General features: G+C 44.3%; 1 protein-coding gene across 1 annotated transcript; it reads left to right on the top strand.

Moving 5' to 3' along the window:
- The first annotated feature begins 1,128 nt into the window (after positions 1-1,128).
- LOC108523819 (piezo-type mechanosensitive ion channel component 2-like) lies at positions 1,129-14,748 on the top strand. Its single transcript, XM_017864600.1, has 9 exons — positions 1,129-1,426; positions 2,434-2,566; positions 3,777-3,924; positions 4,028-4,242; positions 8,954-9,103; positions 10,455-10,602; positions 12,649-12,837; positions 13,195-13,287; positions 14,572-14,748. The coding sequence occupies exons 1-9, from the start codon at positions 1,201-1,203 to the stop codon at positions 14,746-14,748; spliced, it is 1,479 nt and encodes a 492-aa protein (XP_017720089.1). The 5' UTR covers positions 1,129-1,200.
- The last annotated feature ends 367 nt before the right edge of the window (positions 14,749-15,115 follow it).

The following is a 15,115-nucleotide window of genomic DNA, read 5'->3' as shown; positions in this document are numbered from 1 at the left end:
AACACATTTACAAATAAATATTTAAGAATCATCTGTCAGGCCGGGCGTGGTGGCTCACACCTGTAATCCCAGCACTTTGGGAGGCCGAGACTGGCGGATCACGAGGTCAGGAGATCGGGACCATCCTGGCTAACATGGTGAAACCCCGTCTCTACTAAAAAAATACAAAAAATTAGCCAGGTGAGGTGGCGGGCACCTGTAGTTCTAGCTACTTGGGAGGCTGAGGTGGGAGAATGGCGTGAACCCGGGAGGTGGAGCTTGCAGTGAGCCGAGAACACGCCACTGCACTACAGCCTGGGCAACAGAGCAAGACTCCGTCTGAAAAAAAAAAGAAAGAATCATCTGTCAATTGAGTGACTGGTGCATTGATCATTCTCTGAGTTGGTTTTGACCGACTGATTTCTGACAAATTGGCCTGGAGCTCTTGTCCTCCACGTAGTTCTTGAGTCAGAGAGGGGACTAGGCAATGTCTTGGGGAGCAAATGCGTGGCCAGACAAAGAGTTCAGGGGAGAGCTCCGTCCGACAGCAGCAAGGTCATCAGGGTGACTTTCCGTCCAATAAGTCAAGTCACTGTAATTTCATCCTAAGTCCATCTGCCAAAAGCTATGTCTCCATCTTAATTATCAGCTAAAATCTTACTGTCTACACCCACACATCTCTTCCCTACTGGGACCCTCATAAAGCTCTAGACAAGCTTTCTTTTCTTGTGTATTAGTCCATTTTCATGCTGCTGATAAAGACATACCTGAGACTGGGCAATTTACAAAAGAAAGAGGTTTAATGGACTTACAGTTCCATGTGGCTGGGGAGGCCTCACAATCATGGCGGAAGGCAAGGAGGAGCAAGTCACATCTTACTTGGATTGTGGCAGGCAAAGAGAGGAGAGCTTGTTCAGGGAAACTCCCCTTTTTGTAACCATCAGATCTCGTGAGACTTATTCACTCCCATGAGAACAGCACGCGAAAGACCTGCCCCCATAATTCAATGACCTCCCACCGGGTCTCTCCCACCACACCTGGGAATTCAAGGTGAGATCTGGGGGCACAGCCAAACCCTATCACCTTTTCTTCTAATCTTGAAGGACAGTTTGTTGGATGAGATTTTGTAAGACAGAATACCAAGGGTTCCACCTGAAATAGTAGCCTCATTTGTCCCTGTCCCTGCTTTCTCAGTGCCACGGCTTATGGGATGAAGATGACATGACGGAAAGTGGCATGGACAAGGAGGAATCAGATGATGAGCTCTCCCTCGGTCATGGCAGGAGGGACTCCTCGGATTCTCTCAAGTCCATCAACCTGGCCGCGTCCGTGGAGTCAGTGCATGTGACCTTCCCGGAGCAGCAGACAGCTGTCCGGAGGAAGCGCTCCAGCAGCAACTCCGAGCCATCCCAGAGATCCAGCTTTTCTTCAAACAGATCCCAGAGAGGTATCTGTCAACACAATATATCTAGGCCGCAGTTAGCCCCCAGGTGGCCTTGTTTTTCTCGTGCCTGTGGGTCTGGGGCAAGGGAGTGTATTGGGTGCTATCAAGAGACAGACATTGTTATGTGAGAAGAAAAGGGCTTTGAAATCAGAGAAACCAGAGTTCAAATCCCGCCTCAGCTGTGTCACCCCATTACCCAAAACAGCTTATTGTATCTCAGGACAAGGGTTTCAGATAATTGTGAAAAATGGCCGGCACACTGCCTTGTACCTAATAAACGCCAGGCTCATGATGATTTTTGTTACATGCGAAAATTTGCAGGGCATATCCAGAGTGCTGTCAATCACAATGTATTTTTTAAACATATTTAGATGTAATTGATGAGAACTTTTAGCCAAACTATGGTTATTTCCTAGTCTAATAATTAATTTTTTCCTAAACAACGAGTATGATCAGAAAGTAGATACGCCTCACAGCTGCCCCCTTGGAATCACTAGACTTTTGTATCTATGGGGCTCCTGTCTGAAGCTTTTGTATTTACGGGGCTCCTGTCTGAAGCTTTCCATGCAGTGGTGTATAGTCATCTTCAGAACCTGATTTTGAGGCAGATACTGGCAGATTATGTCATATTCATTTTATAATTAGAGAAACTAGGATAGGAAAACAGACATGGGGCATCCTGTCTGGAGCACCCGCATCCTAGTGCCCTAGTTAGCACAATAAAAACTATTCTTCCAGTGTATTTCCTTCTGAAACAAAGATTGCATAACAATCCAGGAGAGAGCCACCATGGGGTGTGAAACCCCCCAGGCCTACGGTGGGAGCAGAGTTGAGAGGACCGATCCCAAAGGGCTCAGTCATCGTTCACAAATGCATCCGTGCATACTCATCCTCCCAAACAGTCCCGAGCCATCCCTCTACCGTGTGGGCTCTCAGGGCTGCTTCTGGCATATCTAGGCGAACAGACCCCAGGCTTCACCATCCATCTTGTGATCTCTTTTTATTTCTAGGCAGCACAAGCACCCGAAACAGCAGTCAAAAAGGAAGCAGCGTTTTGAGTATTAAGCAAAAAAGCAAAAGGGAACTTTATATGGAAAAGCTTCAAGAACATTTAATCAAAGCAAAGGCCTTCACCATAAAGAAGTGAGTCCATGAGAACATTTGGCATGTGAGCTTTATTTTACGGTTTTGGGCTTTATTATTTCCTATAAACCAGGGGCAAAGAGCAGAGAAGTAACTTCTTGTGTCACAGATGTTACCTGTGTAAGGCAGAATGAAATTACCCCTTTTTGTCTTGTCTTTAAAAATCATTTCTCCGTAGGCGTGATTCATTTTATATCCATTGCATTTATGCACATGCCTTTTCTATTCAAACAGAGAAAATGGACCATTTCAAGGGCTCATGGATTGTGCTCTTAGGCATTATCATGGGGAAGTCCAGCCAGACTGAGAGGACTACAGTGTCAATGCTGGAAGGGCCTTAGAGCTGCACTTTTACCCTGAGAAGGGGACAGAAGTGCATGGTGGGGAAATGCTTTGTCCGTGGTCATACACCTGTTCCCCAGCAAACTACACAGGTCCTGCCACCTGCTGGGGATGGAAGTGGTGCATGGGACTGGGACTGCCAGCTGGGAGTGGAGCCCTGAACAGAGGCTCTGAGAGCAGGAGAGCCAGTGGCACCCGAACGTGGCATTGAACTGAAGGCAGGTCCCAGAGCAAAGATAGGGCAAAGGCTAGACAGAGGAGCAAGAGCCAGCAGGACACTGCACTGAGGCACAGAACAAGGCACAGATAAAAGGCCAGGGCAGTATGTGGGAGCCATGATGGACACAGGCCCTAAAACAGGAGGAGCAGGGACATCGCACATTCAGACGCACACGGACCAAGCACTCCAAGTGTGAGCACCCTCATGCATTCCCTCCTTTACTTCCCACCTTGGCCCTAGGCATCAGGTCTTCTTACCACTCCAGTTTTACGGATGAGAAAACTAAACACAGAGGTTGCATAGCATGCTCATGGTTCCTGCAGGTAGTGAGCAATTGAATCAGGCTACAAACCCAACACCTCGTTCCCAGGGCATCATACCATTCTATTATCCTTCAAGCAAGAGGAGAGGGTTGCGGTGCCATCAGCAGAGAGGGCTGCAGTACCTATCTTGGCAGTAAACGTGTATACGCTCTCCGTTAGAACAGGAGCCGTCCACAGCGGGACTATCCTGAGGCAGAGAGAGGAAGGTGGGACCTGACTGGAAAGGGGACTGCGGAAGAATGGCATGATGGCAATGTCTGGTCATTTCTGCCATCCTGCCCTTCCTGAAACAAGCGGGTTGGGGGTGGGGGTCTCCATTTGGCAGGACGCTGCAGATCTACGTGCCCATCAAACAGTTCTTTTACAACCTCATCCACCCGGACTATAGCGCCGTGACTGACGTGTATGTGCTCATGTTCCTGGCTGACACTGTGGACTTCATCATCATTGTCTTCGGCTTTTGGGCCTTTGGGGTAGGTTGGGGGAGAGGCCACAGCACCCACCCTGACCCACGGCGATGGCGCTCCTTCCCGTGAATGGCCTGTCTTGGGCATGAACTTGTTGTCTCTTCCCCAGAAACACTCAGCAGCTGCAGACATCACCTCTTCACTGTCGGAGGACCAGGTCCCAGGGCCGTTTTTGGTGATGGTCCTCATTCAGTTTGGAACCATGGTGGTGGACCGAGCCCTCTACCTCAGGAAGACTGTACTGGGAAAGGTCATCTTCCAGGTCATCCTTGTGTTCGGAATTCACTTCTGGATGTTCTTCATCTTACCCGGTGTGACAGAGAGGTAAGGTCTTCAGAAACCGCAGGCACCAGCCCACCTCCATGCAACTGTGTTTCCTGAGGTGACACTCACATGCATTGCACAGCAGAACTACTGGCCACAGGCAGAGCCTTGGCACAGCAGCACTACGGGTAGGAAAAGCTAAAGGTTTGGGTCAACAGTCAATGCAAATCCAAAGTGTGAACTGATTCCTCAAAACTATTTTAATTAGATTTTATCCACATTTTTAGAAATAAGGTTTCTATAAAGAAGAAAGGTGACAGCCTTTATGACCAGAGCAAACCTAGGGTCTTTGTGCTGTGTTTCTCTCTCCACCTTAGCAGAGGTGGAGGTAAAGTGGAGTGGGGTCTTGGGGGCATTTTTGAGAGGGAGAGAGGGCACGAGACTAAGTCATGCAAGAAATAGATGAACAAATAGAGGCTGCTTAATGGATAGAAGAAGAGATAGAGGGAGCGGGATGGGGAGCAGATGATAGAGTCTTCGCATAGGAGACTGGTGGGGGTTAACTGCAGCGGGGTTTGAAAGCACCTAGCAGAGTCTCAGCTCATGGTAAGAGAAGCAGGCGGACCCATCCTGCTGGACTCTGCTGCTAATACAACTAGTGCTGCTGGTCAGGGCGGCCAGAAGCTGTCAGCAAAGGGCTGGTAAGATCCTTCAAAGTGGCCACTGTGCTCCCCTCACCTAGAACCCTAAGGAAAGGGTGTTAACCTACAGTTCCCCAGTGTGCCTGGCATCTCCAGGCTCTGCTCCCTCTGAGCCTTCTCCCCAGCCTCCAACCCAAAGTCTACTTCCCCCTTACGCTTGAGATCTCTGTTCAGATGACACCTCTCTATAGACTGTCTCCCACCCCACACCTCCAGCACCAAAACAGTGCTTATGATTGTTGGTGCTCATGCATGAACAAACGATCCAGTCAGGTCGGCAAAGAAAAACACAGTGGAGTTTTATAAATGGGAAGTGTCTGCTCTGTCAGGTTACGAAAGAAAAGGCTCCACAGAAGGTGAATGTGGCCCTGTCCATATGATGTAGTAGGAATAGGAATTTTTAATAAGCATATCTGAATTTATGTACACAAGCAAACTACAACTCTTTGTCGCTGGCCTGGGGAGCCACGTACCTAATCCAGTGAAGCTGCCATCATCTGCTGTGGCTCTGAAAGTCTCCTCTGGAACTGTGCTCCCAGATTACGACATGCTAGCTTTTTTTTTTTTTTTTAATTATTTATTTATTGTTTTAGGGACAAAATTTCACTCTGTCTCCCAGGCTAGAGGGCAGTGACATGATCATAGCTCATTGCAACCTTGAACTCCTGGGCTCAAGCAATCCTCCCGCCTCAGCCTCCAGACCAGCTGGGGATACAGGTGCACGTCACCACTCCTATTTTTTATTTTCATTTTTTGTAGAGATGAGGTCTCACTATGTTACCCAGGCTGGTCTCAAAGGCCTGGCCTCAAGCAATCCTCCTGCCTGGGCCTCCCAAAGTGCTAGGATTGCAGGCATGAGCCACTGTGCCCGGTCAATGATGTACTATTTTAAACATCCTCAAGTATCTCTGAAAAGTCTTCATGCTTAACAGTAAATTTGATCTTTTGATCATACCTCCGAGTCATTTGTAGCCAAGTCTTATGAATAACATTATCAAACAGGCAGGCTGATATCATTTGGGAAGTATGAATAGAAAGTAATGAAAAAAATGGATTTTACGTATGTGGCTTATAAATAAACCAGTTCAAGTGTAATTTCTATTAAGAAAATCCAAATTGTTTCTAACGGTAGCCAGAGCCTAATGGGTGCTTTTGTCTGAGTATATAGGTTCTGACCTTTCGATTTCAGTATAAGAATTATTGATTTATAATAATAAATGGTGACAATGCAGATATTTTTAAAGGAAAGTAGAATTGGGATACTTTTTCCTGAATCTATAGTAGAAGTAAATAAATAAAGGATTGTTACCCAGAGGATACACAATAGCCCAATAAGTTCTCCATTCCACACCATATATTGGGAGATTAAATATAGGCCAGGCTATAATAATAATTCAGATGAAGGCCACTGCTTGTACAAATATTATAATTTTTTTCAGGAGAGTTTTGTGAATATTATTTGTTGGTATTTAAAATAGAATACATAAAATATATTTTTCAGTACAAATATTTAATTATATCCGCCCCTCTTAAATCAGAGAAATAAACCAAATTCAACACCTGAAGTATCTCAATGATGAACTTAAATACTTTTTCTGATGTTTAACAACATCATGTCGGCTTTCTTCACCAACCCTCACAGAAACTGTTAATTTCAGAGAAGAAAGACATCTTAAAACTCTTTCCAAGCCTATTATCTAATTTTGCAGATTAAGATAGATACACCCCAGAAAGAAAAGTGATCTCCCCAAAGTCATTCAGCCAGTGAATGGTGATACTAGATCCTAATCCCAGGCCAGCAAAATAAGTAAAAATAAAAGACATCCAGATTGGGTTGGGCACGGTGACTCAAGCCTGTAATCCCAGCATTTGGGAGGCTGGGCCAGGAGGATCACAAGGTCAGGAGTTAGACCAAACCAGCCTGGCCAATATGGTGAAACCCCATCTCTACAAAAAAAAAAGAAAAAAGAAAAAAAGCAGTATGTGGTGTTGCGCACCTATAGTCCCAGCTACCCAGCTACTCAGGAGGCTGAGGCAGGAGAATCGCTTGAACCCTAGAGGCAGAAGTTGCAGTGAGCTGAGATCGCGCCGCTGCACTCCAGCCTGGGCGACAGACTGAGACTCAGTCACACACACACACACACACACACACAATCCAGATTGGAAAGTGAGAAGGAAAACCATGCAGCAGATATGACAGTCTATATAGAAAATCTGGTGGAATGTACAATAAGGCTGTGAGAAGTTATAAATGAACTTTGGAAGGTTGCGGATACAAAACAAACATACAAAACTCAATTGTATTTTTATATGCAAGCAATAAATGCTCAATAATTTGAATTTTAAGAATATCATTTACAATACCACTGAAAATAAGAAAAACTATCATATTTAGCGATAAATATGATACAACGTACAAGATTTTTACAATGAAAATATAAAAGGCATGGCTGAGAGAAATTAAAGAAGGCCTAAATAAATCAAGAAGACTTCAGTTCATGCATCAAAATACTTGTGAATTTCTCATGAATTTTGGGAGATGCAATTTCTCCCCAAATTGATCTATAGATTGACCGCAGTGCACATCAAAATTCCAGCAATATTTTTTGGTAGAATTTGGTAAGCTGATAAAAATTCATATGGAATTGCAGAAGATCTCGAAGAACTGAAATAACTTTGAAAAAGAACAGTATTGGAGCACTTAACTCTTCCTGACCTCAAGCATTATTATAAAGCTGTAATGATCAAGCAGTGAGGTGTAGCCTCAAGATTCAGACGAACAGAACAGTGGAACAGAACAGAGTCCAGAAGTAGTTGACCCACAGTCCCAATTCAGCTGATGTAGGGAAGGTGCAAAAGCCATCCAGTGAAGATAGAACAGTCTTTTCAACAAATGCAAATGGTGCTGGAACCATTAGGTATCTCCATGGGGATGTGGGCAAGAGAGAGAGAGAGAAAGAGAAGGAAAGAAGGGAGGGAGGAAGAGGGGAGGGAGGAGAAAGCAGGAAGGGAGGGAGGGAGGAGGAGGTAAGGGAGGAGTGACAACCCAAAATATGGCCAAAGAGTAACGATGCGGCTGTATCCAAAACCTTCCAAAGTATGGAAGATCTTAGAGCAGAGAAAATATACCAAACTCGCACTCAAGAAAGTTTCTTTGATCCTTTTAAAATGTGTATGGAGCCATGTTTAAGACATTTGGAGAATGCTGCATTTAGTCTCAAAGTTTAGAAGTGGTCCTATAGGCATCATCAATCTTTGAAATTAAATTTCAAATGTTTCTAGTGGAAATTTATATCTAAGTCTAATTTTTTCAGCTGTGCAGGCAGTCTGAACTGTACAAAACTATGTCTCACTCACCTATTCATCCTGGAGAAAAAGACTACATTCGTATTGGATGAATGAAATCGTTAAAAATAGAATAGAGGTAGGTCCATCGGAGTTAGTAGATTGCAGAACTTAGAAAATTGTTCAAATGAGACACTGATGTCTTAGAAATGATGGCCTGAAAAACGAACCCCATAACAACAGGAACAGAACTGGAACCAATCCAGGATGGCCAGAGTTTTAATCCATTACCTATTTTGAATAATGTGTATAAAAAGACATGAGAAGTCCCACCTATCAAATTCTGCTCCTACCTATTCTAAAATATAGATCCCTCTCTCTCTCGCTATATATGTATGTGTGTGTGGTGTGTGGTGTTTTATGATATTTAAATATCTCATATATAATGTATATAAGATTTTTTCTTTCCAGGAGCCTAATTTGACATGGAGCTCACATCCTACATAGTAGAAATTTATCCAGTAAATTCGCCTCAATAATTTATTTTAATTATGGGCCTAAACAACGTATAAGACAGTTGAAGCACGCATTCACAGAAATCGCTTAATAATCGGAGTTTTTAATCCCTCCTTTGCCTTAAGATCCACATGTGTAGACAGTTGATTAAACTGAGTTGAGCATGAAGGGGAATTTCTGTCGGCCGTGTTGTTGTTTGAATTCAACACCTGCCACCTTTGGTTCAGAAGAGTATTTCATTTCCCTCACTTGCTGTACTTACATTTTAGGAAATTCAGCCAGAACCCTGGTCCCAGCTTGGTACTTGTGAAGTGCGTTTACTTCGGGTTGATATGCTTACCGAGACCGTTCCTGCTACCCAACGCACCTGGGAACTTCCTCACCAAAGAACAATTATGTCCAACCTCTTTATTCCAAGGGTAGGGACGCTCGCATTGTCACAGTCACTGTAGGGGGGAAGAATAGCCGTGGAAAGGCATTTTGTGTCCCACCTGGGAAGGAAGGGGGAGAGACAATCATCAGTGGAATCATTGTGGAACGTTACAATGCTGGCAAAAGAAGATTCTGCCTCTTGAAATACCTTTCTTGTTCATGCCACGACCTGCCGGGTGCCTGTTCTACATTCTCCACATGGGTTAAGACCTGCATAATTACTGATAATATTTGAGAAGGAAACTGGATACATGAATCGTAAGTATTTATAACTCTGGCACAACAGAACACAGTATTTGGAGCCTGGACCGTTCCAGAACCTTGGAATTCCAATTATCTTAGAATTTTTGTAATTCAGTAAGTTCTCCATGAAGAGGGGCATTTCCTTTCTGCCAAACACCAACCCTCACGCCCATGGACCCCTGTTGCTCAGTAGTAATTAACAACCAAAAGCCACATGTGCTGTTTTATTGACAAGTGTCAGCGCAGCATCTCCCCTCTGTTCTCTCGCAAATTAAACCACCTAAAAGTGAGACAGTCCCGGCACTGCTGGCTTCGCCCTCAGCCCCAGACAGAACAGAGTGTGAGCGCCTTCAGATGCGTGAAGCGCAGGAAGGTGGTGTTTCATTCCATGCTAGCCTTTACTCGGGCCCGATTTCTTCCGGGAGTGGTTTATATTCCCGTGACAGGCTGAGGCAGCCTAGGGGAGAATGCTGAGTGGCGAAATCCACAACTGCGTAGGGCCCTGGGAGAACCTCAGGTTCTCCAGGCGGGAGACGCTCTGTGTCAGCAAGAGACAAGGAAAATCTTCAGAGCCTGGATGATCCAGGGCCAATCCCTTCTGAAACACAACTGAAACACAGAGGCTGAGCCAAGACCATCCACTTGGTACTCTAGCAAGCCTGCGCTGAGGGCCTCACCCCTGGCTCCCCACTAACCTCCTCCTCCATCGCCTCATCCATTTCCCTCATCTTAACCTACAAGTGCACCACCCCTGCTTCACCATCCAGCAGAGAGCCACAGCATTCAGCGACCTCCATGCCAAATCTCGTAACATGAACAAATAAATAGGAAAGAAGCAGAGTCACCTTCACACTTAAAAAGTGAGATCCAGTTGGTATGATAATCAGAAAGGAAAAGAAAAAAATCAAATCATAGATTCCACTTATAAAATGAAAAGCAGTTGTGTTCCAAGTTGGGTTTTACTGGAAGGGTCACCAGGAGAACTTTTTGTGAGTCATGAGGTTAAAGCAGTAAGGAACTGCTTGAGCTCCCGGGTGAGCAGGGTGGTGGGGGCCACCTACAAATGTCTCTCTGACGAGATGTGTTTCCTACCAGGTTTCGCCTCGTGCCCTTTTTGACTGAGCTGAGGGCAGTGATGGACTGGGTGTGGACAGACACGACCTTGAGCCTGTCCAGCTGGATCTGTGTGGAGGACATCTATGCCCACATATTCATCCTGAAGTGTTGGCGGGAGTCGGAGAAGGTAAGAAACCAGGAGATGTGCCTTATTCCTGTCTACTTCTCTTAGATATAGGCTGGTTTTAAGATGAATGTGAGCTTCTGCTCACAATGAAGGCATGAGGCAAAACTATCTCAACCTATAAATGTCCCAGTGATTTCCAACCAACTAGAGTTGAGAATTTTAGACTTACTGCCGCCATAGTCATCAATAGCATCCAGATACTTTCTTCTTTTGGCGACATCATATTGTAGTTATTTGTTAAAAATGGTATATTGCTTGATATATCCCAAAAACTCTTAAATGGCTCCTTTGGGAGCAGAAAAGAATGTGATGTTGTAGAGAAAAGTGGGGCTGGTAGTGGTTTGGACTCATGCTTACTTCTGACTCACTTTTTGAAGAGGGATGGACAATTTAACCTCTTTGTGCAAAGAAAATTGAAGTGCAAATATCTGCTTATTCTGCTAGGTTGAATGTTAAGGTTTAAATATGTCTAGATTACTATTATTTATTGCACTTCTCAAAAGTTTAATATATGAAAGAAGAGTCAGTTGCATAAGAGCAATAGAAACACCCAACAAACATTAGCTGGGGTGGCATGAAATGTCTTTCTTTCTCATCTCAAAATACCCTCCTCGAAAAAGGCTCCTCCGTGTGATTCCTGGTGTGTTCTGCAGCTTTCCCTGGGAATTTCAGCGTTACAGTGATGGGGCCTGTTGTACTGTGGTCTCTGTGTTTATGGGTTGTAAAAGCCACTGTAGTCATGTCCTATACTGAGTCCCAGGCCTCTCTCCTGGTTTGTAATCTGCAGCTAGTGCCTATGGGTAAATGGTAGATTATTTTTCCTTATCTTAATCTGCTGAAACGAATGGAACCCTCCTGAAGATAAATCACACTGCCACGTCGGGGAGTGGGGTTGACCCCATGTTCTGCATGTAGCTTGGCCTGAGGGGTAACCCTGAAAGGACAGAGGTCATGGAGCAGCAACAGTGAAGTAAGAACACACATGTACAACAGGAGCAGCTCAATGCCAGACAGCACAGCTCCAACTTCCCCTTGTCCATAGTCTCTAAGCAGGGGGCTTAGTGGGCCCTTCATGAATCTCTATTAAAGTAAACAGAAGCGCCCCCAGCCTTACCGGTGCACGGGCTCCTGTAGGAGAGTGAGCCCCTGCAACACGCACCTGCCCCTCCCCATTCCCTGAAGCCAGCGCCCAGAGGGGGCTTTTCTCATCATACAAATCTTTTTTTTTTTTTCTTTTTCTTTTTTTTTTGAGGCGGAGTCTCGCTCTGTCGCCCAGGCTGGAGTGCAGTGGTGCCATCTCAGTTCACTGCAAGCTCCGCCTCCCGGGTTCACACCATTCTCCTGTCTCAGCCTCCTGAGTAGCTGGGACTACAGGCGCCGCCACCTCGCCCGGCTAATTTTTTGTATTTTTAGTAGAGACGGGGTTTCACTGTGTTAGCCAGGATGGTCTCGATCTCCTGACCTCGTGATCCGCCCGCCTCAGCCTCCCAAAGTGCTGAGATTACAGGCGTGAGCCACTGCACCTGTCCCATACAAATCTTACTTTAGGACTCGAACAACATTGTCTTTAAGAACACGTATCATTAATTAAATTAAAAATCATGTTTTTCCACCCTCCAAGGGCAGGGAAGGGTCAATTGAAAGGCACAGATTTTAAATATTCAGGAATTGAAAGTAAAGTATCTTTCTCTCGCATAATCCCTTAAAACCAGAAGGTTCATTCGGCCGGACACTTGATTCCTTGGTCCATGAGTTCATCACCAGCAAAACCCACCCACAGTCTTGAAGGGAGAAGGCCGCTCAAGTCCTCTTGGCCCCTGTGGAAGCACCAGGGGGTGCTGGAGCGACCTCAGGACAGCTTCACATCACTACCTAACTTCGTTTCGAGATTGGGACGAGGTTGCTGTCCCCATGTCAGAGCACACAGAGAAGATTCAGGGCAAATCCATGTTCCCAGCACCGCAGTCAGAGCACTCGCCATCCCCCAGTCCCGCTGCCTGCGGGAAAGCACCCGAGCCTGAGCCTTGTCTGAACTCTGTGTTGCAGAGATACCCTCAGCCGCGGGGCCAGAAGAAGAAGAAAGTGGTGAAGTACGGCATGGGAGGGATGATCATCGTCCTCCTCATCTGCATTGTCTGGTTTCCTCTTCTCTTCATGTCTTTGATCAAATCTGTGGCTGGGGTCATCAACCAGCCCCTGGACGTCTCCGTCACAATTACCCTGGGAGGGTATCAGGTGATCTCTGTGCACACCCCGCCTACCAGAGCCTTGCCCCACGCCACACTCCTTTATGATAGATGCCTGTAGGGTATTTAGTTATGAGCTGCCGACCCCGCTGTCCTGTCCATATTCTGAGTGCTCAGCAAACACGTGATGTATGAAATGAGGCGCCAAAGACATTGAGAGACTAGTTCCCCTCTGGTGTTGAGCATGGGAATAATGACTCCAAAAAGAGATCTTGGATGCCATTTGTCATGGGATAAACATATCCTACATAAATGGGCTAATATCCTACATAAATGTTTTTCTTTTGACTCAGGATGGAGAGAAGAGCTGGGGAATATTGACAACACTGTTCTCTTTGTTTTCCAGCCTATTTTCACAATGAGTGCCCAACAAAGCCAGTTGAAAGTTATGGACCAGCAGAACTTTAATAAATTTATACAAGCTTTTTCTAGGGACACCGTAAGTAAATCCCTATAGTAGATTTCTATGAAGACCTCTCATCCAGGGGAGCTCACTCGTTGTCGTTTAATGCTTTGCCATGGCCTGAGGTGGTGGGAAGAAGGACTTTTCAGGGTTGATCAGTTACATACAGCAGATTCACTTTGATAATCTAAGAAGTTATGTCTTTGTTGTTGAACATTAGTGGTAATAAACATTTAAATATTGATCTATTTTAAAAATTGTTTAACTTTTTAAATTGTGGTATATATTCATCTCTTGACTAGTAGGCCTACTCTGGGAATCTGTCCTAAGAAGTAATTCAAAATATGAGAAAGCTCTATCTAGGCACTGGCTTATGAGTGCATTCTCTGTATTAGCAGAAGTGGAGGCAATTTGCGGCTCAGCAAACAGGAGCTGGTTGAGGAAATTAAGGCAGATGTATTAAATGAATTTGATTAGCACTGGATACCCTAGAGGGGTCATAATGGGAGAAGGAGCTTCTACTTTCCATTTTATTTACGTGCCATGTTGTCCAAAGATTTTCTAAGCAACTTATTTTGTAATTAAAAAATTCATTACAGAGACTAAGACTATAAATGACATGACAATTTCTCAAGCTAAAACATAAATTTTAAAAAGGCTATTATTTTTTAAATTACAAAAAATAAGAAATACATCCCCTAAAACTTAAAACAATGATGATGTTCTGGTAGCAGGATGGTGGCTGATGTTATTCTCTTGTCTATATTCCACACTTTTAATAATATAACATAATCCTCATCATTAAAATTTGTCTTACAAATAGTTTTTTTTATTGAAGAGAGTGAATAGGAAGGAGATGCTTCTCTCTTCTGTAAATTATCACCTATAATGCACACGGTCAACACTAATCTGGAACAATGAGCAGTTCTTCAGAGAGGGCTGGGATGTCCTGAGCAGGTTAAGTTTGGTCTCCCTCATGAGAGGGACATTCCCCGATAGGTGATAAATTTCCTTTTTAGTGGAAAGGAAAAATGACACTAAATTATCTGTTTTTCCTTTATTGTTTAACTGGAATGGTTCCACAGCTGTATTGATGGTAGCAACCGCTGGGATTGGGTAATGTAACTGGAAACTGCCCATACCTGTGGGTAAGGAAGCCAAATTAGTGCGATGGAATACTCAAGACCATCCATTATAAAAATATTCCCTTCAAAGGGAGAAACCTTTTCCATACTGCCAGTTCAAAGGAAGAGTAACTGCTTTCTTTATACAGCATGATGCATATAATCTATTTATGCATGTGCATTTGTGCACATACAGGGTGCTATGCAATTTCTGGAAAATTATGAAAAAGAAGACATAACAGTAGCAGAACTGGAAGGAAACTCAAATTCTTTGTGGACCATCAGCCCACCCAGTAAGCAGAAAATGATACACGAACTCCTGGACCCCAATAGTAGCTTCTCTGTTGTTTTTTCATGGAGTATTCAGAGGTAGTTACTGTATTTCCATGCATAATTTATCCCTTCCCCCAGTCTAAACATGGAGTTGGGGGATGGAGGGTGTGGTGGGATGGAAGAATGGAAACTTTAGATTAATGTGGATCTTACTTTGTCATTACCGCCTTGGGAACTTACCTTCAATGCCAAAGCTAACATTTTTGTTTATTAAATAATGACTTGCCTAGGAATCACTAACCAGACTAAGAACTTCTTAGTTTTCCTTTTTTGTTGTTTTTAGCTAACTTTAGTTTTTTGGTTTTGGGGTTTGTTGTTGTTGTTGTTGTTGTTTATTTTTGCATTTCAAAATCCATTGTATTTTATTACCTTAATGTACAATTGGTGAAACAACACTTAAATTTCAA

Source organism: Rhinopithecus bieti, unplaced genomic scaffold (assembly GCF_001698545.2).
Source record: "Rhinopithecus bieti isolate Rb0 unplaced genomic scaffold, ASM169854v2 scaffold_78525, whole genome shotgun sequence".
Taxonomy (NCBI): Eukaryota; Metazoa; Chordata; class Mammalia; order Primates; family Cercopithecidae; genus Rhinopithecus; species Rhinopithecus bieti.
This window is presented reverse-complemented; position numbering and strand designations above follow the sequence as displayed.

What these genes read in the sequence shown, in the direction of transcription:
- LOC108523819 (XM_017864600.1), top strand. Translation starts at nt 1,201, where the DNA reads ATGACGGAAAGTGGCATGGACAAGGAGGAATCAGATGATGAGCTCTCC. An exon ending in TTCAAACAGATCCCAGAGAG is followed by an intron (nt 1,427 to 2,433) that starts GTATCTGTCAAC and finishes TTTTATTTCTAG; the next exon opens with GCAGCACAAGCACCCGAAAC. An exon ending in TCGGCTTTTGGGCCTTTGGG is followed by an intron (nt 3,925 to 4,027) that starts GTAGGTTGGGGG and finishes TCTCTTCCCCAG; the next exon opens with AAACACTCAGCAGCTGCAGA.